This window comes from Cryptococcus neoformans (assembly GCF_000091045.1).
Source record: "Cryptococcus neoformans var. neoformans JEC21 chromosome 13 sequence".
Taxonomy (NCBI): Eukaryota; Fungi; Basidiomycota; class Tremellomycetes; order Tremellales; family Cryptococcaceae; genus Cryptococcus; species Cryptococcus deneoformans.
This window is the reverse complement of record NC_006682.1, coordinates 237907-262205: the sequence shown is the minus strand read 5'-3', so window position 1 is coordinate 262205 and position 24299 is coordinate 237907. Positions and strand designations below refer to the sequence as shown.

The 24299-nt window shown below is 46.0% G+C and overlaps 10 protein-coding genes across 11 annotated transcripts; 6 read left to right on the top strand and 4 right to left on the bottom strand.

The window, feature by feature from the left end:
* Nucleotides 1–889: 889 nt before the first annotated feature.
* Nucleotides 890–3688, bottom strand: CNM00890 (inositol/phosphatidylinositol phosphatase, putative). The gene is made up of 9 exons (XM_568319.2): nucleotides 3498–3688; nucleotides 3285–3450; nucleotides 3146–3223; nucleotides 2364–3085; nucleotides 1799–2315; nucleotides 1583–1749; nucleotides 1444–1533; nucleotides 1262–1402; nucleotides 890–1204 (listed from the first exon to the last, which is right to left on the bottom strand). The coding sequence occupies exons 1-9, from the start codon at nucleotides 3516–3518 to the stop codon at nucleotides 938–940; spliced, it is 2169 nt and encodes a 722-aa protein (XP_568319.1). The 5' UTR covers nucleotides 3519–3688; the 3' UTR covers nucleotides 890–937.
* Nucleotides 3689–3867: 179 nt separating this feature from the next.
* CNM00880 (DNA polymerase processivity factor, putative) lies at nucleotides 3868–6149 on the top strand. The gene is made up of 9 exons (XM_024658276.1): nucleotides 3868–3973; nucleotides 4100–4152; nucleotides 4227–4334; nucleotides 4390–4495; nucleotides 4550–4948; nucleotides 4998–5077; nucleotides 5125–5343; nucleotides 5390–5615; nucleotides 5688–6149. Exons 1-8 carry the CDS (start codon nucleotides 3922–3924, stop codon nucleotides 5402–5404), a joined length of 1032 nt encoding a protein of 343 aa, XP_024513947.1. The 5' UTR covers nucleotides 3868–3921; the 3' UTR covers nucleotides 5405–5615; nucleotides 5688–6149.
* A 1-nt stretch (nucleotide 6150) lies between these two features.
* CNM00870 (conserved hypothetical protein) lies at nucleotides 6151–8307 on the top strand. The gene is made up of 4 exons (XM_024658275.1): nucleotides 6151–6507; nucleotides 6579–6788; nucleotides 6840–7271; nucleotides 7324–8307. The coding sequence occupies exons 1-4, from the start codon at nucleotides 6262–6264 to the stop codon at nucleotides 7450–7452; spliced, it is 1017 nt and encodes a 338-aa protein (XP_024514021.1). The 5' UTR covers nucleotides 6151–6261; the 3' UTR covers nucleotides 7453–8307.
* Nucleotides 8308–8755: 448 nt separating this feature from the next.
* On the bottom strand, nucleotides 8756–10701 carry CNM00860 (conserved hypothetical protein). 2 transcript variants are annotated; one of them, XM_568396.2, is made up of 10 exons: nucleotides 10425–10701; nucleotides 10275–10367; nucleotides 10044–10220; nucleotides 9841–9993; nucleotides 9686–9786; nucleotides 9611–9631; nucleotides 9365–9561; nucleotides 9195–9303; nucleotides 8942–9141; nucleotides 8756–8890 (listed from the first exon to the last, which is right to left on the bottom strand). In XM_568396.2, the coding sequence occupies exons 1-9, from the start codon at nucleotides 10548–10550 to the stop codon at nucleotides 9018–9020; spliced, it is 1101 nt and encodes a 366-aa protein (XP_568396.1). In that variant the 5' UTR covers nucleotides 10551–10701; the 3' UTR covers nucleotides 8756–8890; nucleotides 8942–9017. The 2 variants fall into 2 exon arrangements, with proteins under 2 accessions (XP_568396.1, XP_024513985.1); XM_024658274.1 differs by having other exon boundaries at nucleotides 8756–9141.
* Nucleotides 10702–10839: 138 nt separating this feature from the next.
* On the top strand, nucleotides 10840–12760 carry CNM00850 (cytoplasm protein, putative). The gene is made up of 7 exons (XM_568418.1): nucleotides 10840–11110; nucleotides 11167–11277; nucleotides 11329–11908; nucleotides 11965–12071; nucleotides 12128–12239; nucleotides 12292–12374; nucleotides 12428–12760. Exons 1-7 carry the CDS (start codon nucleotides 10856–10858, stop codon nucleotides 12578–12580), a joined length of 1401 nt encoding a protein of 466 aa, XP_568418.1. The 5' UTR covers nucleotides 10840–10855; the 3' UTR covers nucleotides 12581–12760.
* A 1574-nt stretch (nucleotides 12761–14334) lies between these two features.
* Nucleotides 14335–15257, top strand: CNM00840 (expressed protein). Its single transcript, XM_568420.2, has 5 exons — nucleotides 14335–14441; nucleotides 14510–14555; nucleotides 14638–14703; nucleotides 14804–14913; nucleotides 14972–15257. The coding sequence occupies exons 1-5, from the start codon at nucleotides 14404–14406 to the stop codon at nucleotides 15117–15119; spliced, it is 408 nt and encodes a 135-aa protein (XP_568420.1). The 5' UTR covers nucleotides 14335–14403; the 3' UTR covers nucleotides 15120–15257.
* Nucleotides 15258–15623: 366 nt separating this feature from the next.
* On the top strand, nucleotides 15624–17063 carry CNM00830 (cytoplasm protein, putative). Its single transcript, XM_568422.2, has 7 exons — nucleotides 15624–15789; nucleotides 15876–16133; nucleotides 16194–16276; nucleotides 16338–16533; nucleotides 16594–16612; nucleotides 16670–16804; nucleotides 16852–17063. Exons 1-7 carry the CDS (start codon nucleotides 15784–15786, stop codon nucleotides 16935–16937), a joined length of 783 nt encoding a protein of 260 aa, XP_568422.1. The 5' UTR covers nucleotides 15624–15783; the 3' UTR covers nucleotides 16938–17063.
* Nucleotides 17064–17965: 902 nt separating this feature from the next.
* Nucleotides 17966–20475, top strand: CNM00820 (chorismate mutase, putative). Its single transcript, XM_568424.2, has 6 exons — nucleotides 17966–18445; nucleotides 18514–18639; nucleotides 18699–18720; nucleotides 18771–19042; nucleotides 19096–19391; nucleotides 19442–20475. The coding sequence occupies exons 1-6, from the start codon at nucleotides 18349–18351 to the stop codon at nucleotides 19517–19519; spliced, it is 891 nt and encodes a 296-aa protein (XP_568424.1). The 5' UTR covers nucleotides 17966–18348; the 3' UTR covers nucleotides 19520–20475.
* On the bottom strand, nucleotides 19258–20555 carry CNM00810 (expressed protein). Its single transcript, XM_568454.2, has 3 exons — nucleotides 20161–20555; nucleotides 19793–20092; nucleotides 19258–19744 (listed from the first exon to the last, which is right to left on the bottom strand). The coding sequence occupies exons 1-3, from the start codon at nucleotides 20500–20502 to the stop codon at nucleotides 19655–19657; spliced, it is 732 nt and encodes a 243-aa protein (XP_568454.1). The 5' UTR covers nucleotides 20503–20555; the 3' UTR covers nucleotides 19258–19654.
* Nucleotides 20556–21141: 586 nt separating this feature from the next.
* CNM00800 (amino acid transporter, putative) lies at nucleotides 21142–23732 on the bottom strand. Its single transcript, XM_568394.2, has 10 exons — nucleotides 23359–23732; nucleotides 23176–23265; nucleotides 23038–23122; nucleotides 22721–22979; nucleotides 22561–22665; nucleotides 22279–22514; nucleotides 21809–22225; nucleotides 21622–21760; nucleotides 21502–21568; nucleotides 21142–21452 (listed from the first exon to the last, which is right to left on the bottom strand). The coding sequence occupies exons 1-10, from the start codon at nucleotides 23504–23506 to the stop codon at nucleotides 21271–21273; spliced, it is 1728 nt and encodes a 575-aa protein (XP_568394.1). The 5' UTR covers nucleotides 23507–23732; the 3' UTR covers nucleotides 21142–21270.
* Nucleotides 23733–24299: the final 567 nt, after the last annotated feature.

Genomic DNA, 24299 nt, shown 5'->3' with positions numbered 1-24299 from the left:
TTCCTTTGCCTCAGATCGCTCTTCCCTTCCAAGCCAAGACTTCTTTACCTAAAGAAAGCCCCCTTTCTCTTTTTCTCTCCTCTTCTGCTACCTGTTGACTAGTAAAACCGATTCACCCGCCGACACGTTTCCTTTATTTCCCAGGGTCCACGTCCGGGATCCTGAACCCCTGAGTGCGTGTCCTTCCGAAATCTGTTGATTTTCCCTAGATACGGCGTTTTGTTGCCAACTCAAACGCGCCTTGTTTTCACGTTACTATAGTTTTTAGGCAGCGCGACTCGCTCGCAGCCTTCATGTATCCGGCAGTAAATCGCTATATATACAAAAGGGCTCTATAGATAGCAAGGCACAAACTCGCATCCTTGACATGTCCATGTAATTATGTGGTATGTTAACTGACAGCGTTCAACTGCGTCAACCGTTTCCCACCGACCATACTCGTGATGACCAGCGGTAAGGAAGAACAGAAACCAAGAAGGCAGGCACACCAACCATTCCAAGACTAACAAAAATCTATGGCATAAGCCAAGGCACCGCCTAATAATGTCGCGTCGTACGCCGTCCTTTTATTCTCTCGATGGGATAACAGATACTTGTTTTCGTGCAGAAACAACAAAGAAGACGCGAGTATGCCAGCTTCATCGCCTCTGACAAACGTGAATGACAAAAACAGCATTTACATTCAAACGTCAAACATTAAAAGAACCCTGGCAACATCATCCCACTATGAGACCTGCGGCGTCCATCATCACTATTCCTCCCTCCTTCGTAAAAGCGGAGAAAACCTCATTGGGCGACACATTCCTCCACTTATTCTATCAAAATAAAGTCCCCGCACCGCGCACAGCCGCAAACTGAAATTGCTTCCGGGTCTATTCTATGTTGTTGTACTTTCTTCGTTGATCTTCATTCCTCTATATGTCGCTACATACTATACTTAATCAATCAACGCACCCTTCCTCCTGCCCAACTCTGACTCCTCCATCTTATACATTGCAGGCCTTCCATCGTTCCTTCCTCCGATGCCCCCGGTGGCACCAAGTAGGCCAGCTCCAGGACCATTTCGGCGTCGACGGTCGAATAACGGCACGACGGCTGCGAATGACATACCTCGACCGCGGACCGCAGAGCGGTGACCCGGTCCAGAGTAAGAGAGAATCTCTAGAGGAGGGTTCAAACGCGGCCAGGAGACGTATGATGTACCCTAAGAGTGATAAATGGCGGTCAACGGCCAAATAAATGTATGAAAAAAATAACTTACATTGCCCCAAATATAGCTTCCTGATAAGAATGCAAGAAAGAACCACAGGATGAGGAAAGAATATATGGACATCTCTGAGGTTCGTGGGAGTGTGAGAGCTGCGGTAATCATAGTGAGAGCAAACGCTAGTATGTACGGCATCTTCTTGGGTCAGCATTGGTCAGGCAAAAGCATGGACTTACCGAGCGCATGATAAGAGGTCTTGTATCAGTCAACGGAGGAACGCCGCCCCTTTTGGCTATCCATGCTCCAGTTAGAATATCAAAACCATCCTGCTCTTCAGTCAGATGTCTCTCTCAGCTCACAACAATGGGAACTAACCTGACGGTCGCCGTCGAAGAAGTTATTCCTAATGTATCTCACCACGCTTTTGTAGCCATCTTCCAGGAGACCCTCCTTGGATCGTTTACCGGTACGAGTAAAGTCGGATTTAAGAGCACCGGTTCCTGCATAAGCACGGGAGACGGTGTCACCATGATCGGCCCACACTATTTTCTCAAGTTAGCCTAGTTTCTAGTAGAAATGAAAAGCACGTACCATTCCGGAACATAATCATAAACTCTTCATGGTCCTCCACACCTTCCTTGACGCTCAGGATCCCAACCTTCCTTAACTGCCGGTTCAAAACCCATCTAGCCAGAGCCGCTTGTGCGACATTGGTCCTGTCAAGACAATCCATACAGTTGGTTCTGACGACACCCATTTGCTTAGCAAGTACCTGGGTGTCTGCAGAGTTTGGTCGGAAGAGAGCATAGGTTGAAGAGTCGGGGTTGACCGAATGATACCAGCCCATATCCTCAAGTGCGGTCGCAAGCTTCTCGACCAAAAGGGAAATTCGGTCAAACCTTAGACCTTTGCACTCGTGGTGAAAGTCAAAGTAGAGGTAATGAGCTTTCTCCTGGATGGACGGGTCGGACGAGGCGACAAGAGACATGTAGCGCTCAAAGGCTTCCTTGACAGGTTGTTCGTGTCCCTTTTGGTTTACAAGGTTCACAAGATATGTATGGCCATAGGTCTTAATCATACTGTCGAGATGCGCTTTGAGGGCTTGAGGCTAATTCTTTGTCAGAACATGCCACGTCTTTCAATGTCATTCACTCACCGTCTCAGTGTAATCCATAATTTGCAAATCAGGCTTGTATCTCAAGTTGTTGACCTCTGCCCAAAAGAGCGGAACGCTCCCTCTTGTCTGCACAAAGCTCAGTCTTTCCCTACCCTCTACCTTTCCCCTTCTGTAGGCTTCTCCATCCTCCGGGATAGGGTCATACAGAACAATTTGCTCAGTCTCGTTGAAATTGGCGACGTGGCCAGAGGGGTTGATACCTCGAGTGAAGTATCTGGTACCGGCTCGGTAACGAGATCGCCGAGAGATGAGTAGGAAAAGAAGATCCCGAGAGTTAAGAGTGGATGACCGAAGCTCGATAGAGCCGTACATTATGGGAAGGATAAATCGGCTGAGATCTGCCTCACCGGACTCGGTCACGTCAATCATCTTGTCCATGAGAAACCTATTCCAAAAGAATCGTTCATCTGCCCGTTTCCAGACTGGCCATTGTTCTCCGGACTGTGAGAGCTTCAGATCGATCTCTTGTTGCCTCTGCAAAGAATTGGTAAGGTCCCAACCATACGAGAACCAGAGTTTGCTGGATTTGAGACCCTGCTCGACAAGAGAGATGAGTTCCTTCTCTACAGGATGTTCAAGAATGGCGGAAGAAGTCGACAGAGGGGAAACAGGAAGAAGTCGATAATCATTCGCGAGGTAGATAGGGTGAGAAAGAAGGCGACATGAGGGAGTGCGAGAAGTGACAATAAGAAGGAAATCGGCTATTAAAAAGCACAAAATCAGCACGGGCACAGTGGTGTCTGAGGAGTAGCGAAACTTACTAGTAGCAAGGCTGAGAATACCAATAATACCGTAGCATGTAATAACCTTTTCCTTTCCAAATGGTATATGAGAAGCCGCTGTTATGTCCTATCGCATCAGCGACATTCCGCCCCACGCATCCCACCGATTGTCACTCACTACTCAAGCTAATCTGGCCGGTCTGACGGTCCACAACCATACTCTCCCTTACATTTTTCTCATCAACAAATATGGTGCCGTCGATTCCCGCATGGCCAGCACTGGAGGAAGCGGGCTCGAAAATGTAAGCGGTAGGAGAGACGTAGAGGTTTAAGGTTTCGTGAAGCTAAGTCTTGTTAGCGATAGCCAGTTCATTTCGCTAAGGTCACATACAGGCAGAGCATTGAATGTCATATTGAACAAACCTCTCAGTACAATCTGTTCAATGGTAAACCTAATGTGACGCACACAGTTGCCCGCAGATAATATCGACGGTCAACAATAATCAGCAACGGACAAAAGGTTAATCCGTAGCGCTGTATTGAGTGACGAAAGCAAACCTCAAGTATAATAATGAATGGTAGTCGTCGTGGCGGCAGGCAAGCGCGACGAGCAACGGCGAGCGACGCTTTATTTATCATTACTACATGTGGCATTTTAATTACTATTACGTAAATTAGGTTACGCGTACACGACGCGATCTCCAAATCAATTTCGCAGACAGAGGCAACAGTCATTTATTTATCCATCTAAACTCTTTCCATTATCGTCAAAAACTCACTTCATCGATTTCTCCATTCACTCAACAAAACACAAGATGCTTGAAGCACGCGTAAAACAAGCTGTAGTCCTCAAGAAACTCTTGGATGGTAGGCCTCATTTCCGCTTCAATTGAAGACTAAGGCCCACAGCCTACGCGTCGGTATTGCAAGATATCTTCGCGTCGTTAGCTTCCACAACACTACGGAGAACGTGATGCTGACAATATGCTGTAGCTATCAAGGAACTTGTCTCTGATGGTAATCTCGATTGTACTGAGGAAGGTATCGTGAGTATCTTTCAAGGGCGCGCGTCGCGCCCATCGACGCGTTGATTGTAATGAGTCTGACGGAGTCTTGTTAGTCTCTTCAAGCCATGGACAATTCCCATATCGCTTTGGTCGCCCTAAAGCTTGAAGCTTCCGAATTTGATGAATACAGATGCGACCGAAACATGCCACTCGGTGTCAATGTAAGTCTCATTCATCCCTCAATTGATATCTCAATGGCGTTAACGCAGACCGTAGCTTGCCTCTTTGACCAAGATTCTCAAATGTGCTAAAGATACTGATGTTGTCACACTTAAGGCTTCTGACGATGCCGATGCACTCAACCTTATATTTGAATCTCCTAGTAAGCCATTCCACGTTTCCATCAGATCAAGGGCTAAAACGACCTGACGCATAGAGGAGGATCGTGTTGGCGAGTACGAAATGAAGCTAATGGACATCGATCAAGAACACCTTGGCATCCCCGACACTCAATACGATGCCACCGTTTCCATGTCCTCTGCTGAATTTGCTCGCATCTGCCGCGATCTCGCTGTCCTCGGCGAGTCAGTCAAAATCGAATGCTCCAAGGAGGGTGTCACCTTCTCCGCAGACGGTGAAGTTGGGAAGGGTTCTGTTCTTCTCCGTCAAAATGCTGGTCAGGACAGAAGCAGAGTCAAGGATGAGAATGAGATGGATGAGGATGGAAAGTTGGATATCAAGCCCAAAACAAAACGGGAAGCCAGACGGGACCCTGACGAGGATGACGAGGACGGCCAGAGGTCCGACGTTGATGTGAAGCCGGATATTGAGGGCGGTCAGTTAAAATTTTCTTTACATATACACGTGGCTAACCTATCGTGTAGAGGACGAACTTCAGGACGAAGAAGAGCAAGAAGGAGAGGAGCAGCCCAAGAAGCGAAAGGCGGCTGGCAAGAAGGACAAGGTGAGCTTACTGAATGGTAGTCATTTCAGTTTCTGACGCAGACATAGGCCAATAAGCGAGCCAAGAAGGAGGACGTTGAAGATCCTGGAGTATCTATCATCCTTGAACGACAAGTTTCTCTCACGTTTTCTTTAAAATACCTCACCAACTTTGCCAAATCCGCTCCTCTTGCCAGAGAAGTCACTTTGCATATGAGTAACGATGTGCCTCTTCTGGTGCAGTTTGAGTTTGAACAGGGAACATTGCAATTCTTTTTGGCGCCGAAGGTGAGTGATCACTTAACTGACCCAGCAAAGACTAACGGGAAGTTAGATTGCGGACGAATAAGGTTGATTGTAATAGTCCCTCTTGGTATAAACATTGTGTACAGATTTCAATCCCTCATGCAAACAAATAAGATATCTCGCGTACGGCTTTTTTGGGATGGTAGGACTGTTATCACAGATACCAGTCAGAAGGCTTTTGACAAGGATCAGTGTGCCGAAATTCATTCGCAAAAATACTCTTCAAATCGTTGTCATCATTGGTCAGATCAAATGTAGGCACTTCCTTAAGGCCGCGCTCCTCATTTCCTACACAGAAGTCCGTTAAGGAACTGATGTATTGATAGGACAAGGCACCTACAAAGCCAGCCTCCTGATTTTCGCCAAGGTTTTAAGCTCCACCTCGCCTTACTGAAAAATTTCTAATGCTTCGGAATCGACACTCTTGATCTCGTTTAATTTGTCGTCAGATGGATGGTGGAACGTCCATTCTCATTAACAAAACCACCCAAAAACTGAACAGAGTTCCCAAAATTAACTTGGTGCAATTGAATTATTTACCCGAAACCCCGCGAAGTCTTTCGTGGGTCATCACTTGTATATATATAATTATATATATATCTTCATTCCGTCTTGTGCCAGACAACCACGCACGCAGTGACCATCATGGAGACAGTTATTTAGTAGTCCCCTTGTCGCCGTCGTGCCCCGTTTTTGCGCGCGGCGGCGGTGACCGCCAACAATACCGTCGTCGGTCCATCATGACTATCTTCAGTATTTAACTGAAATAGATTACTAAAATTGAATAATGACGACTGTCTACACGAGCTCGGAATCCTCAGAAACTGTATCAACTCTTCTTTGTTTCCTACTTCCGAATCACCCACTTCAACTACGCTGCCTTACTACAAGCCATAAAGGATGAGGCCTGTATCGTCGCTCTCTTACAGGTCTGCCCAGCGCTTCCCTGTGGTCAGCTGCATTAGGACTTACGCTTCTAATTCCAAACCTGCCGTCCCTTCTGCTTCAACTGCATCAGGAGGCCCACAAGCACCCTTAGAATACTGCTCTTCCCTTGTTAAAAAGATGGATCCTGAGGCTTGGCTGTGCTCTTATTTTTGGCCAAGGAGAGAAAAAGCATGGTGGCTCGCCTGGCGAGCTTTCAATGTGAGCTATCGATTCTCCTCCTGCTGGACGCTTTACGAGAGAAGGTTTTGAACTAACCGAAGAATTCTTAGCTGGAGCTGCACTCCATAAGCGCTAATGTTAGCCAGCCTGCATTAGCATCCATTAGATTTCAATTCTGGCGAGACGCCCTCAAGGGTATCTTTGCCGCAAATCCTCAGAACCAAATCGTTCCTCAACATCCTGTGGCCGTGTTATTAGCCGACATGAAGAAACATAGACCTGTGCAGAAATACTACCTCAACCAGTTGATTGATGTCAGGGTAAGCCTTCAAATTATTACGGTCCGTAACTTCGTTAAATCAAGCATGCAGGCAAAAGCTCTTTCTCTTCCGCCAGCAGCAGTTTCTCTCGAATCTCATCTATCAATCAACTCCCCTCTTTCAACTTCTCTTTTGTTGGGCCCTCTGCCGATCCTTCTTCCTCCAACCCATGCTTCATCAGCCCATATCTCACACACTCTTTCTCACGTTTCTACCCTCTTGGCTGTTGTGTCGCTCCTTCGCAATCTCCCTATTTTGATTTCTCAAAAGAAGCAAATCAGCATCCCTGCTGATATCTGCGAGAAGTACGGGATTGTTGAGGAGGAACTGTTCAGAAGAGGAGCGGAAGCTAAAGGGTTCAGGGATGCTTGCTGGGAGATTGGTACTCGAGGGATGGATGAATTAATCACTGCGAGAAGAGACTTGAAGGAGACTGGTGGCAAGGTCGTACCGAGCAGCGTTATGCCTATATTTCTTTCAGCGGTGCGTACTTGAACACTCAAGACACTGTCCATAGCTAATGGTAATCATCCAGGTAGCGCCGGAAAATTACCTCAAGCGTCTCGAAAAGTACGACTTTGACGTATTCCATCCCGATATTCAAAAGCATGACTGGCAACTCGCACCCAAGATCTGGTACAGATATCAAACAGGAAAGCTTTAAACTTACTTCCGACCTGCGGACAAACCTCTCAATTCATTCCATAAGTATATGCATCGCATTTTGTTTCCGATGATGCTACACTATGAGGGTGATCACTTGGCTTTTATCATTTCAACATCTCCGTCACCCCATGAATTGAGGAGAAGGTCTTTGAATGCCTGCATTCATCATCTGCCAACATTGAAGACCGCTGGTTGGGAAGGGATAATGATAAAGGAACAACGTGATCGATTGTTAGCATTGATAATGGGAACATAAGCAGCTTGATCCCATCAGCACATCGTCAGTTGAAACGTCTCCTTGTATTATACCATCCAGGACTCTCAGATCCTTTTTTCCCTTGTTATGGCGCCCCGCTCCGGCCAATGTACAATCTCCATCTCTCCCATTTCACGATCTTCGGCAAGGCTATTCGGATGTCTTCAATTTGTTTTGAGCTGGATTGAGGGTGTGTCGGACAAACCTTGGGGCCACTACGTTGAAACGGCTTGAATTGCATGGGTCTGCGTGCACGGTATGAAAAATTTTGATCAATGAGATCAAAAGACGCACCAGCTGTTTAATGGTCTTGGCGAAATAATCTGGATTGGCCCTTGATTCAATTTCTAGTAACATCTCTCCCTGATACGATTGATATCCCGGATCAGAAGGATCAGGAAGAACGACTGGGTATTTTGGGCTTTTGAGTTTGCCTGGTTAATCAGAATAAAATTGCTATTAAACATGATATTATAATGGTTGAAGAGTAGTATTCTCGTAGGAAGTAGAATACAAATAAAGATCATGCCACTGCGCTTTTTGAAGAACACAGCTACAAATTCTGAGTCTGCTTCTGGTAGATCAACAGCGTACGAGAACTACATAATTTGACTGGTTCGCGAAAATGCCAGCAGCTAGATATTTGCCGAGTCGGAGAGATAAAGAAGCCAATCTGTTCTACACGTATCCTTGGGATGAATTGAACAAGAAAATCATCGCATTGTCGGATTTCAAATGATAGTCATATTTTATAATTAGTACAATTAAGGTAATGTGAGGCCGCTTATCTTCTACGGTACACTTTGTGATCATTTGGGATTGCACGACAGTATACCAATGACGATAGTGATAAAAGCACATCGACGATGCAAGAGGATGGTGGAGCTTTTATGCTAAGCACTGAATTTCCGGCATAGTAATTTATAGTTTTATTGACCACTCTTGATTCCTCCACACTCCGGACGTCAGCCGCATTAGCTTCTCGGACCAGACCGGATTGAAGTGAGATCGTTAACAGATTAGAAATGGAAAGCTTTGTAACAAAATTGAGCTTGACGAAAGGGATGAAACTAGGGTACACAGGCTATACGAATTTGGTAACCAAATATGACAATCCCTTCATCACTCGGCGAACGACAGGATGGGTCACGAAAAACCGTACTCATGCTTCACGAATAACCTGAATTAGAAGAAAGCACCAATTAATACTAGACAGATGCTTCCTGCTTACAGTCTAATTCCTCTCTCCTCCATGCCCAGAATGCTGGTCTCTGCCACTTTACACGGCTTTGTTCATTTCAACACTTTTAATTCCTCTTGGGCTTCTTGTTGACTTCTTCAGGCTTGACAGGGTGCAACATAACTTTGTTAATGTTTTGTCCCGCAGGTGGGACACCGCTGTGGCCCTTGGACCAATCATATGACATGGCACTTGAAGTCATTGGTTAGTGATCAAATGAGGCAACAGCCCGAGCATGACCCACTACGCGATGATTTCTTGGGTTCGGTTAAAGGAAGTAGACACGATGGGAGTACCAAATCTTGGTGGTCGTACATCTGTGTCTCCGTTGTTCAAATCCTTGCAGGAGAAAGCTAGTTGGTTCATCAGCTCCATGTCCACACACTACGGCACAGAAGACTCCGAAGTGCTCACTCTTAAGCTTTGTTCGAGAGATACCGTCCCAGAATGTCAAACTACCGTCGCTGCCACCAGAGCAGAAAGTTCCCTGCACCTTGTGGAAAGTGAGAGAGTTGATAGCGAAAACATTCTGGGAGCCGCTGACGGCGGGAGTTCGCGGCATGCTACCAGTAGGGATGTCGTATCGATGACATTTGAAAGAGAAATTTCGCCTGTGGTTATCATTAGTTTGTCGCAGTGCGTTATCCACTATCAACTTACTTATCATCCTCTCCAGGGTATCTTTACATACAAGGAGATCAGCTTTTCTCCTGAATATACAACAAAATCACTCACTGGATAGCTACTCGTCCCTCAATACTTCCAACAGCGAATGCGTCTCCAGTAGGAAAACAGCTGACAACTCGTGTTTGCCATTTCAACGGTGACTCGATACTCTGAACCTTAAAATTAGCTCTTTCGATCAGTTGTATATCAATATGCGGACAAACCTTGAAGATGGTGGTAGGGCTTGAAAGATTGATGACATGCAGTTGACGGTCACCGGTAGCACAGACCAACAGTTGTTGAGCAACGCTCATCGAATAGGCCCTATCAGAGAGGTCGATAGTTGCAATAGGGTTGGGTGATCTCAAGTCCCAGTACTGAGATAGGTCACCAATATGCTTAAGAACGGAGAACCTGTGTCTCTCACCTTGAGTTTCTTATCCCAACCCGCTGTAATCAAAACCTGTCCACTTCCCGGCACTTCGGCAAATTCAACACACTTTATGGGTGCATCATGTTGAGCTACTTGTTGTGCTTGCTGTGTTTGGACGTTGTACATTTGAGCAGCGTTGTCGCATCCGGAGGAGAAGACATATTGGCCGTCCTGATCAAAGACATCAGTTAGGCCTATAATTGGGTTGTATAGGAAGCAACATACTGCCGACCAAGTTAAATCAAGCACAGGAGCCTGATGAGAGTACATCGCCTTCCCTTGGTTCTGCCCTTGCGAGTTTACGTCGTATAACCGCACCTAAAGTTCAGACAATATTAATAAGAGCAGAATGGATTGACCGGCTGCTCAACCCACATTGTTGTCCCAACTCGCAACAGCAAGTATGTCGGCGGTGGGAGAGAATTCGATTCTAGAGATTGAGTCTGTAGGAGGGTTGGCGAGTTCAATATCCTTGACGCCGGTTCGGAAGGTAGAGAGCATGGTTGAGGATGTGCGCGGGGCGTAGTGCTTAACGAGTGTGGAGAAGTATAAGGGGTTATGGAAATGGCCAGTTACCCTGTGGGGCCGTGGCTATGGCTGGAAATAGGTATAAATTGAAGATGAGAATAGCAGTTAAGACGAAAAGCAGCAGATAGCTCGGACAGTTCATACGAACGAGAAAGAAACAACTTATTGAAGTCCAAAGACAACCGTGGGAAATTTTACATCCACCCGATCGTCATTATGAAACACAACGAAATTTCTGATACATTTCACACTTTTGTTCGCATCCACACGTCTCCATAATGGCTTCCCTTACCGAGCTCTTCCAATTTCTCGACTCTCCTAACCCCTCAGCTAGGCATCTCGCTCTCCAAAACCTTGTAGGCCACACTCCCAAGAACTCGACCAACCGAAACATCTTCATCCCTTCCTCTTTTGCTGGCACCACTACTAGCGGCAACGGACTGGTGCCCAACAAAAGGAAAGATGGGTCAGATGAGGACGAAATCAAAATAAAGGCTTTGAAGGACTTGACATACTTGTGCATGGACCAAGCGGTAGGCTTTATTCATTTTGCTGGAAGCTTTCAACCTTTTTAACATGTATTGGTCAGCCCATCGCACACGATGCCCTTTCCGCTTTGATCAACCTTTCGGATAATCCTGTTGTGGCCCGACACATTTCCGACAAGGAATTTCTTGTCTGGCTTGTATCGTATACTGCCGTGAGTGGAAAGCTGTAAAAGCTACTCAGCAAGATGCTTATTGTTCTCTAGAACACCACCTCCCCTCTTTCTCCCCTTACTTCCATGTTGCTGTCCAACATCACTTCCCACCCTTCTTTGATCTCCAATCTTGCCAATCTCACAATCCCTATAATCCCTCTCCCCAAATCTAAACACTATCCACCGTATTTCCTTCCTGCTTCTGGATCAGCATCATCGACTATCCACCCTGATTTCCGTGACCCTACAATCGGTCTTGTCAATGCCGAGGCCGGTCAAGAACCTGAGAGGGAGATCGAAGCGATCCGAGCATTGGTACAGGCTTTTGAGGATGGTGCTTCTGATGGTGTAAAGGAGGGTACCGGTAAACGTAAGGGTGACTGTAACTTTTTGGCTTCAGTCTTTGCCAACATCTCAATGGCCCCTGCAACCAGACAACTTCTTCTCATTCCTCGTCCTCCCTTTCCGCAACCTGCCGATGCTACACCTTCAGAAGGCGATGAGCCCCTGTTATCAAAAATTGTTGTTTACACAGGTCACCCTGATACTATCAGGCGAGGTGGTGCCCTGGGATGTATCAAGAACTGTGCTATGGACCGGGCCAGTATGGGTTGGTTGTTGGCTAGTGAAGGTGAGGGATAATTTGTCTTTGAACCGAATATAGTACATACTAAGTCATCAACTTAGAGGACCGAGTTAGATTGCCCTCAGACCCTACGCGAATGATCAAGGGCGTTGATGTTTTGCCTTGGGTTTTGGCTCCTCTCATGGGTCCTGAAGAATATGACATTGATGTACGTCTTCGGCAATGATGCTCATGAAATTGTTTAGCTGATATTTCCGCCATCAGGAAATGGACAAGCTCCCCCCTACTCTGCAGTTCCTTCCTCCCGAGAAGGAACGTGAGAGGGACCCAGTGCTCCGTATGATGTGTGTCGAAATTCTGCTTTTGCTTGCTACTAGTAAGTGATCTCATCACCTCTTTTGATAGTAGTCACTAAGCGTATCATTAAGCTTTCACTGGCCGAGAAGCCCTTCGAAACCGAGGTGCCTACTACGTCGTTCGAGAGCACCACAAGGTTGAGACAGATCAACAGGTAAGCGGGAAAACTCTCATCCATACGGCATTCACGAACTGACAATGTGGTAGATCAAGGACTCTATTGAGCGATTTGTTGGTCTCTTACAACGTGACGAAAGTAGAGATACCAAGGAAGATCATATAGAAGAGCTTGTCAGGGGTGCAGTCAAGCAAGAAGGAGAGGAAGAAGAAATGGGAGAATTGGATGTCGTTGAGGTCTAAAGCGTTCCATTTTGATCGTTAGATATATTGACTAGCTTCCTTGCGATTATAACCATTCAAGGATATCCATGACGTGAAAAGATCAAAAATGTATAGAGGAGCTTATACATAGCGACAGACAGAAGGGAGGCTGTTTCAAGGCAATGTATATGGTTGGGTTCAGGTACCCAGCAATACAAGTAACTTCGGCGATCGTCTGCGACAGCGTACATGGCCTGATACTTGTCGATTGTGAATGGTTGTTTGTTCATGCGCTAGTATTTGTTGGCGGTAGGCGTGCTGCTTGCTCCTTGACCATGTGCATGGTGATATGGACTATATGTTCTGAAACGGCAGGATCTTTTGTTGGCTACTATCTTGTCTACGCACGACGACACGTTGGACTGTCTTTATTGCTCACCATTAAGTTCTAAACTAGACTTTGTCTATCTCTACAGCTGACGGAAATTTGTTCGTTAATTTGGTTTAGCCTCAGCGAAATTTATCTGCCCTATCGATCATTATTTTCCACAGTATACTCCGTCGCCTTGTCAGCATCCGATTCGAAATGATAAAAAAGGCAGAAAAGACGGCACACGACAGACAGAGACATGGACAACATTATTATAAGGTCCGGTGCAAGGGTAGCGAAGAAACAAAATACTGTGATTCGAGAGGGACTCGCTGGTGATACCGAATTAACGCGTTTTGATCTTTTTATGCATGATGCCAGGAACCTTCAGATCTTGCTCGACGCTGCGGCCTACGTATCACCACGCTGTTTGCCATCTTCATCACCCCTCATGCCCCCATCTGACAAAGAATGAAAACTACCCAGCGATGATGACAGCTTCCTAGAAAGTCCTACAATTGACACAGGAAGTCTACGGCCAATCCACAATTGTCTTGCTTATCTATTGAGACCCACAAGACGACACACGAAATTACTGGGAAGACCCCAAGATCTGTTATTTGTCTCCTCTCCAGAGCCCACTACAAAGCCCTACTGTCTTCACTTTTCTGGAGATTACACCTGTAATTTGCCTGCTCCTTCATGATCAGTTTAATCCCCAAGTCTACAAGAGCTACGGCGGGCGTACCAGATCCCTTCTAGCAGGATCGCGTACAGGCATGGATGCCAAGGCAAGCGATTTTTTTTTCACATAGCTGGGGTCTGCTGTTAATGCCCCGATAGCATCAACGGAATGGAAGCTGCCCATCTGTTATCAGCCTAATGATCAGCCGGTTTACAGCCTCTCAGACCTGAATCTGCTCGCTCTTGGTTACATTCGCTTGCTCCATATGCCTAGAATGCTAAGACTCTTGGCTATCTTTGCATCTTTCATCTTCATTTTTTGTCGCCATAACATTTATTTTCGCCATACCACAGGTCAGTCAACCGGAAGTCGTCGATAACTGGTATTTTGAACCAGGGACACTTTACGTTGAGAAGGTTGGCGGAAATAAGAAATCGTCGGGCGTGAATGCAGCTTTTAAATATATATGAAAATGTTCGTAGATAGGTTAACTAAAGTTGGTAGAACCAAAATGTGTCATTTATTAATACGTGAAGAAAATATCAGGACAGGATGACGGAGGAAGCCGCTCATAGACCGGGTATGACATCATCTGCTGACTGGGCAGTGACCGGTAGAGAACCCTGTGATCACGCTTGTGGCCCATCGTCAGAGCCAGAACGGAGTCGATTTCAACTATAAAAAGCCCTTCCGATACACATCCCCCTTTCTTTCTCCTTCATCCACTCACTCTATTACAACCCATTCAATTTATCTCTACCCTAATCAAACACTTCTACAACAACCAAACCATACACATCCCTCACAATGTCTAGCGTTGCTGTTGCTGTTGTTTACAAGCCCAAGTAAGTTCCCTTTAGCACTCATTCCATCAGGTTCCACGATGGTTGACGGCTTGTGTCCCTTTCTCAAGCGAGTATGCCGATGAATACATGGTCTTCGTTGACGATGTTGCCGACGTGAGTCTCGTTTCTTCTCCACATTGTCACTATGGATGACACTCCATCCGCTGATGTTCTCATGCTGACGACCTTGTCGTAGTACGAGCGATGGAAGGATGGTGCCAAGGACATCGCTCTTTCCCGATTTATTGGTCAATTCTCGATTGTGAGTATCTTTTCTAATACTGTTGCTTCACAGGTCACATGACTTGATGAGGCTACGAAGGAGTTTTTAAAACTGTGACTGACTTATGTGGTGTCTATAGTACAAGTCTGCTACTTCTGGACACACTGGCTCCCTTGGGGAGATCTCTAAACAAGAAATCGAGAACGTTTTCTTCGGTGACGAGAAGAACGTGAAGGACAAGTCTGTTGAGTGAGTTAATCGCATCCACTATGTATCTGGGCAATATAGCTGACTTGGAGGCTTCCAGGGCTGCCATCATGATTATACTTCAAAATGGCAAGATGCACAAGAGTGACTTCAGACATAGCTACAAGCTCAACTTGAACCCTTCCCGAGGAGCCGGCGATACCCGTGCCACTGGTGCCTCAGGTGCTGCTATGGGCTTCCCTCGATAAGCAGGAGCCTGTTGGTGGTTGGGGAAGTATGTAAAGTGAGAAGAAAGAAGCAATCAACCAATCAGTTAATAGATATTTAAATACCCATAACTAAAGCTGGCCAATATTAGCATGTAACGCATAAATAGCATCATTTGGCTGGTAAGAGCGTTAATCATCAGATTACTATACTGTATTGGTGGATGATGAAAGACCGCCTTTACGTGTTTGACAACTCTCAAACCATTTCGTTACCGGCACCCTCATCGACTTGTGGTCAAAGTGCTTGGTGTGATGATTCTACAGGGAGTGCTATCTCCCAGATTCTACTACTGGAATATGAAATATATAGGGGTCAAGAACAGTAAAAAAAAAGGATGTGGCTAGAGACAGAGATTACTTCAAATAGCTTAATTATGCTGCTGACCGTCTTGGAAATGTTGTGCTTGCGTGAGACCAACAGCCAATCTCCTCCACCTTCCACTTGGCGCGCTTTCTGTTCGTCATCAGTTGTCTACGTCATAAAAAGCATGAAATCGCCGTTCGGCAGGGCACCCTGGCCACCCACTCAGTCCTGTTCAAAAAGGTTCATCACCATCAATTGTGCTTCACCTCTTTAGATCGAACAACCACTTCACCAAAGGCCCTCCGAAGTACAGATCACGCTGCAAATACAGAACCTCCCATGTCTGTACGTCGTTTCCGCCGAAGCCCGTCGGTCTTGTTTAGATACTGTTGTCAGCAAGCGATTCTGACGCTAATATGTAAGCTTTTCAGCCCCAATCAGTCCTCGTAGTTGGAGCCTCTCGTGGTCTTGGTCTGGCCCTTGTCAAGCATTACTCCTCAGTCATAAACCCCTGCAACGTCTTCGCTACTGTCCGTGGATCCGCCCCTTCTGACACTTTTCCCAAGGGCGTGAGGGTCATTGAAAGTGTAGATTGCTCCAAAGAGGATTGTGGCCAGAAGGTGGTGGATGGGCTGCAAGGGGCCAGCGTCGATCTTGTTGCCTATGTTGCTGGTGTCCTGAAACCAGAGGCAGGTCGATGCGTCTTTGAATCTGCTTCAACACTTTACTGACCGTTGATTTTATTACAGTCGATCGAGAATCTTAGCTGGAAAGACGAAATCTTGATGTATTCTGTCTGCTCCATTGCACCTGTGTTTGTCGTCAAATCACTGTAAGTGCATTGCGAGTTGGTGTGAATAATCACCATCGGGCTAATTTTGTCAATTACATAGCCTTTTTGCCTCTTCTCTATCGCCCAGCGCCAAGATCCTCTTTTTAACTTCTGAGGCCGGATCTGTAACTCTACGAACGGAGTCAGAGGGAGGTGGAGCATTTGGTCACCATGGCAGTAAGGCTGCTGCCAACATGGTGGGACATCTCTTGAGCTACGACCTCAAGGAGAGAGGCATCCCTATTGCTATGATCCATGTAAGTTCATCCAGCATGACTCTGTTTAGGAGGCGACATACTGATCACCAGATTGTCTAGCCCGGTTTCTTGAAGACGGGTAAGTTTATACTATTTGAATCTCTAGGTTTGGGAAACCAAGTTGATAAGAACGCAGATATGACCAAGAACGCTGGCATGGAAGAGTTCTACGACAAGATGGGAGCCATCACCCCTGAGGAAGCTGCCAAGCCTTTGGCTGATTTTGTTGACAAACTCGATTTGAGTATGAGTGGAAAGTTTTGGGCTCCACGTGAGTTTCTACCCAGCTAACGGAGGAAGGGCGCTAAATTTTAGTAGTTGGTGCGAAAGGCATTGGAAATGCCGAAGAGGTCCTTGGGAAGGAGGTGCTTGACAAGCCTGGACCTTTGGAGATTCCTTGGTGAACGGCAGATCCGACGTCGGGCTTATAAGAAGTTGTTCACAGTTGTATACATGTAAACATATATGTGAATATGGGACGATCTCCGACGTTTTCTACAAGATATACATGACCAAAAGTCCCTTGTACATTACATGATTGATTATTTTTGATGTGGCGAGAAAGCGTGAGCTAGGGTGCGGCAGGAGAACTGCAAGAGATCAGGACTGGATGGAGTCGGAGGAGCCAGGATAGTGGTTTTCCAACTGTTTCTATATCTTTGTCTATCGTCTCTGCACGACATAAGTACATATCCCACAGATTACGTTTCAAATGACAACCCACAAGATCAGTATGCTCTTCACCCGAGAAACATTTTGCTTCCAGATTTTGCCCTTTGCTTCAATCTCGCAAATCTCTCAGGGATCATCACTTTGAATACCTCAGAAACGGTGGTGGTGGGGTCCCATTCACCACCAAGCATCATATCGGCAAAACCGACAGGGAGCGCAATGAAAGATGTGAGCCATGCCATGTCCGTCGTCCATTAATCCATATACATTGAAGTCTGCAATAATGGACTGATCTGGTTCTTGGGGAAGCGGGCCACAACAGAGCTCGGACTGGACATCTGTGTCCAAAAATCAGTGTATGTTTCCCCATAGCCAGACAAAAATATGATATCTTTCGGGCCATATCCTGGCAACGAGCTTGTACTTCTGATGCATTTACTCCATTGGCGATCGCATCATCGAGAGCATGTTGTTCAAACTCCTTAAATTCTTCAGTCATGCACAAGCTGTAGTAAAAGACCAGTGTTTATCGTCATCGGTGTCGTCGCAGGAGATGGTCGGGAAAGAATACTTGTTTAATTGTCTCTCTGCTTGAGATTTCACAGCGGTCGACTGTGTCACGGTGCTTGCATCCGCCGGCTTTGATTCGTCCAACTTGGTTTTGGTCGACTGTGCTGAAGAATTTTGATCGTTGTCGTCTGCCATCTTAGCGCCTCTGATACGGTGAAATAGTTATGACTAGTTGATATGGGCGGCCACAAAAGGCATTGAGAAACCTTCATAGATTTTTCATTCCAATCACAACAGGCCTTCGACCTCAAGAAAGGATCGCCCTCGCGGTAAGACGGAAAGCTAAGACTCGTTGAAGGCGCCCGTTCTGGTTGATCTATTAGTTTGCTGACCGCCCTGGATGGATCTTTAATAGGATGATACAAGTGCTGGCAATTCGATTATTTATTACGAAAGCGATCACTGAGCTAATATAAAATGAAGTAGTCATAATAATAATTGGAACGAGGTTTTGCGCTCACCAACCGATATTGGGCCAGGCGCCGCTTATCGATTTTCCCGCTGGTTGTTCGTGACTTTGCCTTTTGTTATTCCTCCTATTCTCACTGTATCATTCAGCCTTTTTTCGTGGCCATGATGAACTTCACTACCGGGGCCAACGCTTCAGAACTTCTCTCTCTCGATCGCATCAGGTCACAGCTTATTCGGCTCGAAGACACAATCATTTTCTGTCAGTAGTGCTTTGTCTCTCGTGACACGCAGCAGATATCAACAACACTGACTCTTTTTGGCTCTCAGTGCTTATTGAACGAGCTCAATTCGCGTACAACAAGAAAATCTACGAGGCCGGAGCATTCAAGGATGAAATTGATTTTGAAGGAAGCTGGCTTGAATGGTTCTTGTACGAGACAGAGACTTTCCATGGTAGGTTTAGGACTTCGTTGAAGGCATTCAAAGACAGCTGACGGTTAGTCTCTTTTTAGCAAAGGCCCGACGCTTTACAAGGCATATGATCTCAATCTTCGATGTTTACTCTAGCTGACCTTACTGGATAGCCCCGATGAACATCCTTTCACCCCACTGGACAGGCTTCCGCAGCCCATCCTCAAACCTCAAAAATTTCCTACTCTCTTGTATGAACCCGCTGCTACTCACCCTTCTGTAAATGTCAATTCTAGGATCCTTCGGTTCTATGTGGAGCACATCGTCCCCGGTATCACCGGTGCTGGAAAGGGGAAGACTGAATCCGAAGATGATGGTAACTACGGCAGTTCAGCTACTCGAGATGTTGAGGTATTGCAGGCTTTGAGTCGAAGGATACACTTCGGTAAGTGAAAACTGACATTGGTTTAGAGACTGTACTGATTTGACTACGGCCAGGTATGTTTGTTTCTGAGAGCAAATTCCTCACCGCACCCCACGACTTCATCCCTCATATCCTCGCCTCCCCTCCAAATACCGAAGCTTTAGCGGGTCTCATTACCAAGCCTGCTGTGGAAGCAAAGTTGCTTGTCCGATTGGCTAATAAAGCAAGGGTTTATGGGTGTGAGATGGATGTGGACGGTCGATTAATTGAGGTTCCTGACGAGGAGATGGGTGCCAGAGGGAAGATTGATCTCGCCTCGGTGGTGGGCATGTACAAGGATTGGGTCATTCCTCTTACCAAGGATGTCGAAGTGAGTTTTCTTTGAGATTTCACAGATGGTATAGACTTGACATTACAAAGGTGGACTATCTTATTCATCGTTTGGACGGCGTCCCTCAGTCTCAAATTGATGTTTGGATGAAGGGCAAAAGCCAGTAGATTATATACAGGTGGAATATCATAATAGGCAGGGGATGTAGTTTAACTTCTAAATTCTGTTTCTATAATCTGTTTCCTTAAACAACAGTAACGTTGTAGCAGGGGTCCGTGAACCAGGCTTGGAGAATAGGAAGCCTATTTATCTGGATGTTCGACGCCTTGCGGAGGATGGATGTACTTGGTGTACTGTTCCCATCCTGATTTAGTGCCCCACATGGCCCGCAACTAGAATGAATCAGCAACAATACTTGTAAAGCCTTCAGAGTTACCCACCTTATCCTCATCAATGAATTGGTGCTGGTCTGGATTCCAACCCGGCACAACAACCTCGCTGATTAAACACCCTATTCTCTCTTTCAAGTCGTTATCCTCGCGCCCCCCGAGTAATAACATGTCCTCTTCGGGAATCTCGCTAGCTTTCCAACAACCTCCCGGTACGAAAAGCTGAGTGACCTCTCCGAGAGAAGAATTGGGTCCCATGATCACACGACGAACTGTTGGCTCGTCACCATTCTTCTGAGGTGGTTGTATGAGAGTGTAAAGTGCTCGCCCAGCGTGATGGAGGTGGAAAGTCTGAAGTCATTACTTGTTAAAATAATACTTCATGCAGATCGATCCACTAGTAAGACGCTCGTACGTACAGAGTGTAAATTCATGTGCATTGCAGATCGGTATGAGTCAGGGGTAAGAAGATAGTAGATTAAAGTCGCATCTAGTCTTTTATCTTCTCCCACTCGCTCATCTCCTGGTGGACCGTAGAGCAATTCTGCTCCTGGACCAGATGCATATTGTACCCTCCCTCCCAAAGCGTCTGGTTGTGATATATGGGCATTTTGAGGTGCGGGTGACTTTGGGCTGTCTGATTCGAGGGCAACATTCTGAGCAAAGAAACCACCTTCGAAGTGCTTCCCAAGGGAATGAGTCGCAATGAGTTCTGAGTTGGGTACTGGATAGGGATAGTTGGGCCGCGGTGTCACTGGCATGACTGAAGCGTCTTCAAAGAGAGATACACAACAATATTTAAGGGAAAACTGTGGAGTTTAACACAAATGCGAATTCAAAAAGTGTAAATAGCTCTTCAAGGACTCCGAAAATGCATTTTATTTTGTTACCTCTGTTGACTCCAAGAACCGTCCTTTTGGGCTGATCAGATCACCTTTGACCAACAAGATCGATCACCTTCGAGCTTGTCGAATCACTGTGTTGAGAAAGGGTCATCATCATGCTATCCATCATCAAGCCAATGTACACAATCTGCATTGCCACAGCACACGCAACGCTCCATTTTGACGCGACATCACTTCCAGCATGCGCACTCATCTCATCCGTTGTAGCTTTAAGGGTGGGTTAGTCCCAACCACGAGAACTCCCCCAGCTATCGGGATTATATCCCTCCCGAGGGATGGGTAGTCGTTGCTACAATAATAAAGGAGCAAAAACAGCGACCAACGACAAAGAGAAGCTGAATCTGCATCACCTGATAAGAGAATTTTGGCAATCATTCGCCGACACTTCGTCATCCGTCATGTATGCCCCTGATTATGGTGCCGCAGAAGGTTCTGGTTATCGTTAACGTTACTTTTTCTATAGGTAAGATGTGACCAAATGAAACTCAAAAAGTGTGTAATTTTAAAGTACATGATATGCTTGCGTAAAAGCAGCCTAATATTACTGAACTACAAAGGATAGAGCAATCGAAACTCTTTTAACATTTTCCTAAATATTTCCCTCACAACCAGTTACGATTTCTATTAAAACAAGATACTGATAATTTTTTGGTACTTGGTCTCCGCCTTAAACCTTTCCGCATCCAATGCTTCAAGCTCATCCAATTCCCTTCGTCCACTGTGGAAGTCGATCTCGGCCAAAGGAACTACCCTGGTCTTCTTAACAAGTTTCCATCCAATCCAGCAGACAGCGAAGATGGGCAGCGCTTGATTTTGTCAGCTCATTCGAATTTTAAGGAAACAAAAAATATTTACTAATATAGGCAGCAACAAAGGAAGAGGCATCCCAGTTGCCCTTCAAGAAGACAGTGAAACCGTTGAACTAAGGGAAGTTCAATGACCATCGCCAAATTTCACGTTGACCTGTGCACTTACAAGAATGATGAGAGTGAAGAAGATAAAGCCATACCAAGAAAGCCAAGGCTGGAAAGGAGCGCGGTATGGGAAATCGTCTCGACTGAGACCCTGCTTCTTCAAACCATAGTAGAATCGAAGATACGAAAGCAGAATAGCCCTATATCGATGTAAGCGTTCTTTCTGAGCATTATTTCAAATGACTTACCACCACGTGATGATACCTGTAATGGCAGACAAGTTGTACAACCAGTCAAATGCCTTCTCAGCCGTCTCACCGCCAGTGTTCATGTATGAAAGAAAACCAAAAAGACCTGTGATTACAACACACCAGATGGGAAGACCCCTTTTGGTGCATCGTCGAAAGAAACGAGGCATCTGGCGCTCGAGCGCGAGAGCATATAGGGTTCGAGAAGAAGCATAGAGATCTGAGTTACCAGCCGACCAAGCAGAAATAAGGAGCACAGCGTTGACAATGGAAGGAAGAGCTTTAATACCCGCGTTCTCAATAGCAATGACGAAAGGAGAAGCGGCAGCGGTGCCAGTTCCATTGAGGAGATTGGGCTCGGTGTACGGAACAAGGACCGAGATGATAAAAATGCCAAAGACGTAGAAGAAGAGCAAACTGATCATATCGTCGTTAATCTAACTATCTTTCTGACTAGAAAAGAAACATACCGGAAGAAAACACGCTTGATCGCTCGAGGGACCGTCTTCCTGGGGTTCTCGGCCTCACCCAAAGTGGTAGCAATGATTTCAGTACCGATGAAAGAGAAAGCAGCCTGTACAAAGACATTCCAGAAGGCGAGGAACTGACCCCATCGTCCGGGGATAACACCGTCACCATTATTAATTGTGATTTGCGCAAATGGTCCTGGGTTACGCCAGTATCGGAAACCAATAGCGTCATGGTTCTTGTGAAGACGTAAGCACTTGCTTTGCAAAGAAGTTTCCGCTTACGGGACCGCCACCACACATCAAAACGATTCCTAAGATAATGAGGCCCACGATGGTGATAACCTTGATGGAAGAGAACCAAAATTCTGCTTCACCATACGCTCTGGCCTGATTTTCGATCAGCGAATCCTCAGCATCTTGACAATCAATTCCTTATACGTACTCCCCAGAAGTTAATGAACCAAATCAGCACAAGGCATACGGTAATGTAAACGGCGACATTCGTTGTTGTATCCCAATATGAGATCACAATACTGGCAGCAACAACCTCAGTCGGAATGGTGATAGCGTAAGAATACCAGTAGTTGAAACCAAGCGCGAAACCAAGAGAAGGATCGACGAAACGTGACGCGTAATGAGTGAAGGCACCAGAAACCGGGTATAAAGCTGCCATTTCTCCAAGCGCCACCATCATCGCGTATCTGACGGTCAACAATCATATTAGCTACAAAACGACGAACAATTCGAGAGACAACTTACACCATAGACGCCATGAAGATATAACCAAGCCACACGCCCACAGGACCACCGCTGGCCAAAGCAGACCCAGAACCAACGAAGAGACCTGTATAATGTATAAGACAATGAAGTGCAGAAAAATACAGAGCCAAAACTCACCAGTACCAATCGCTCCACCAAGAGCGATCATGGCCATATGACGCTGCTTCAACTGACGATGAACAGTTCCTTCGCCAACATGGATGCCTTCTGTTCAACATAGAAAGCCTGTTATCAGCGACTTACAATTGTGACGATATCAAGCATACACTCCCTTCGTCCCCCGAAGAGCATGTAACTCACCGCCTTCATAACTGCCTTTTTCCGCATGTGCAGGGGTGACCACTGTGTCTACACCATCGCCACCTTTCTTTGGGTCGTATCCCGCGCTGACGACCTCTTGGGATGTTCTCCCCCTAATACTTCCTTCTTTTTCAATTGCGCTTGACATGTCGTTATTAGAAGAAGTGAGTGAATTGATACTGAAAGGAGCAAATATGGGGCAATTGTGGGAAACTGTAACTACTTGGCACTAGAGATGTAACCGTTCTGGGCTCCACTTATAGCCCTTATCGGTCAGAACGTGAGGGGCAGTTAGTTGTTTTCCGCGTTAAATCGTATTAAACTGAGTGATCGGAAGAGGCTGGCCACTGGAGACGACCGACTGGAGAGAGAAGTATTGAAAAAAAGGTAAGACAAGTATGCATCCGATGCCAGTTAAATATGGATGATGGACGTTGTACGGTTTATCTCTTGGAGCAGCGAAAAAAGAAGGCGATCTTGCTCCACTTGTAGATCAAACCCTCAACTTATTTAGCTGATTGGTTGAAAATCGCCCGCGGATAACTTTGTTCCTTGTGCAGCGTGCTTCCATCCAGTCTTTTCATTTTGTCCAATCAAGTGACCACAGTCGGAAAGACAAATCCAGTCTAAAATATAGTCTAAATAAACTACGTACACCAGGGACTTGTACCTAATCGTGCGTGTTCGGCTTGTGGAATGATCTTGTGCTCGTTCCTTGCGCGCATGCGGTAAACGGTGGTGCGGCGTCACATACGGCAGATCAAAATCAAAATGACGGATGGAGAGAGAGGCAGGAGAGGTGAGAGAAGAGGCAGATAACTAAACGGTGCTATCTATTGTGCCCTTGCTTATCACAGCAAGCAAAATGACTAATAAGGGCATCATCACAAGAGTTGGTGACTTACGATGGTTTTTTTTAGATATTTGGTTGGAGACCTTAT

Excerpts from the sequence above, each read along its gene's own strand:
- CNM00890 (XM_568319.2), bottom strand. The coding sequence starts at position 3,518 with ATGACATTCAATGCTCTGCCT. Across the intron at positions 3,451-3,497 it reads TGACATTCAATGCTCTGCCT|CTTCACGAAACCTTAAACCT; the intron begins GTATGTGACCTT and ends AACAAGACTTAG. Across the intron at positions 1,403-1,443 it reads GACCTCTTATCATGCGCTCG|ATGCCGTACATACTAGCGTT; the intron begins GTAAGTCCATGC and ends TGACCCAAGAAG.
- CNM00880 (XM_024658276.1), top strand. The coding sequence starts at position 3,922 with ATGCTTGAAGCACGCGTAAAACAAGCTGTAGTCCTCAAGAAACTCTTG. Across the intron at positions 4,153-4,226 it reads ATTGTACTGAGGAAGGTATC|TCTCTTCAAGCCATGGACAA; the intron begins GTGAGTATCTTT and ends GAGTCTTGTTAG. Across the intron at positions 4,335-4,389 it reads ACATGCCACTCGGTGTCAAT|CTTGCCTCTTTGACCAAGAT; the intron begins GTAAGTCTCATT and ends CGCAGACCGTAG.
- CNM00870 (XM_024658275.1), top strand. The coding sequence starts at position 6,262 with ATGAGGCCTGTATCGTCGCTCTCTTACAGGTCTGCCCAGCGCTTCCCT. Across the intron at positions 6,508-6,578 it reads TCGCCTGGCGAGCTTTCAAT|CTGGAGCTGCACTCCATAAG; the intron begins GTGAGCTATCGA and ends AAGAATTCTTAG. Across the intron at positions 7,272-7,323 it reads TGCCTATATTTCTTTCAGCG|GTAGCGCCGGAAAATTACCT; the intron begins GTGCGTACTTGA and ends GTAATCATCCAG.
- CNM00860 (XM_024658274.1), bottom strand. The coding sequence starts at position 10,550 with ATGCTCTCTACCTTCCGAACCGGCGTCAAGGATATTGAACTCGCCAAC. Across the intron at positions 10,221-10,274 it reads TTGATTTAACTTGGTCGGCA|GACGGCCAATATGTCTTCTC; the intron begins GTATGTTGCTTC and ends GTCTTTGATCAG. Across the intron at positions 9,304-9,364 it reads CTCTCGAACAAAGCTTAAGA|CTTTCTCCTGCAAGGATTTG; the intron begins GTGAGCACTTCG and ends TGAACCAACTAG.
- CNM00850 (XM_568418.1), top strand. The coding sequence starts at position 10,856 with ATGGCTTCCCTTACCGAGCTCTTCCAATTTCTCGACTCTCCTAACCCC. Across the intron at positions 11,111-11,166 it reads ACTTGTGCATGGACCAAGCG|CCCATCGCACACGATGCCCT; the intron begins GTAGGCTTTATT and ends TGTATTGGTCAG. Across the intron at positions 11,278-11,328 it reads GGCTTGTATCGTATACTGCC|AACACCACCTCCCCTCTTTC; the intron begins GTGAGTGGAAAG and ends ATTGTTCTCTAG.
- CNM00840 (XM_568420.2), top strand. The coding sequence starts at position 14,404 with ATGTCTAGCGTTGCTGTTGCTGTTGTTTACAAGCCCAA. Across the intron at positions 14,556-14,637 it reads TCGTTGACGATGTTGCCGAC|TACGAGCGATGGAAGGATGG; the intron begins GTGAGTCTCGTT and ends ACCTTGTCGTAG. Across the intron at positions 14,704-14,803 it reads TTATTGGTCAATTCTCGATT|TACAAGTCTGCTACTTCTGG; the intron begins GTGAGTATCTTT and ends TGGTGTCTATAG.
- CNM00830 (XM_568422.2), top strand. Across the intron at positions 16,134-16,193 it reads CTGGTGTCCTGAAACCAGAG|TCGATCGAGAATCTTAGCTG; the intron begins GCAGGTCGATGC and ends ATTTTATTACAG. Across the intron at positions 16,277-16,337 it reads GTGTTTGTCGTCAAATCACT|CCTTTTTGCCTCTTCTCTAT; the intron begins GTAAGTGCATTG and ends TCAATTACATAG.
- CNM00820 (XM_568424.2), top strand. The coding sequence starts at position 18,349 with ATGATGAACTTCACTACCGGGGCCAACGCTTCAGAACTTCTCTCTCTC. Across the intron at positions 18,446-18,513 it reads CGAAGACACAATCATTTTCT|TGCTTATTGAACGAGCTCAA; the intron begins GTCAGTAGTGCT and ends TTTGGCTCTCAG. Across the intron at positions 19,043-19,095 it reads GAGTCGAAGGATACACTTCG|GTATGTTTGTTTCTGAGAGC; the intron begins GTAAGTGAAAAC and ends GACTACGGCCAG.
- CNM00810 (XM_568454.2), bottom strand. The coding sequence starts at position 20,502 with ATGCCAGTGACACCGCGGCCCAACTATCCCTATCCAGTACCCAACTCA. Across the intron at positions 20,093-20,160 it reads TGCACATGAATTTACACTCT|ACTTTCCACCTCCATCACGC; the intron begins GTACGTACGAGC and ends TAATGACTTCAG. Across the intron at positions 19,745-19,792 it reads AATTCATTGATGAGGATAAG|TTGCGGGCCATGTGGGGCAC; the intron begins GTGGGTAACTCT and ends GATTCATTCTAG.
- CNM00800 (XM_568394.2), bottom strand. The coding sequence starts at position 23,506 with ATGTCAAGCGCAATTGAAAAAGAAGGAAGTATTAGGGGGAGAACATCC. Across the intron at positions 23,266-23,358 it reads AAAAGGCAGTTATGAAGGCG|AAGGCATCCATGTTGGCGAA; the intron begins GTGAGTTACATG and ends TATGTTGAACAG. Across the intron at positions 22,666-22,720 it reads GGTTCATTAACTTCTGGGGA|GCCAGAGCGTATGGTGAAGC; the intron begins GTACGTATAAGG and ends ATCGAAAATCAG.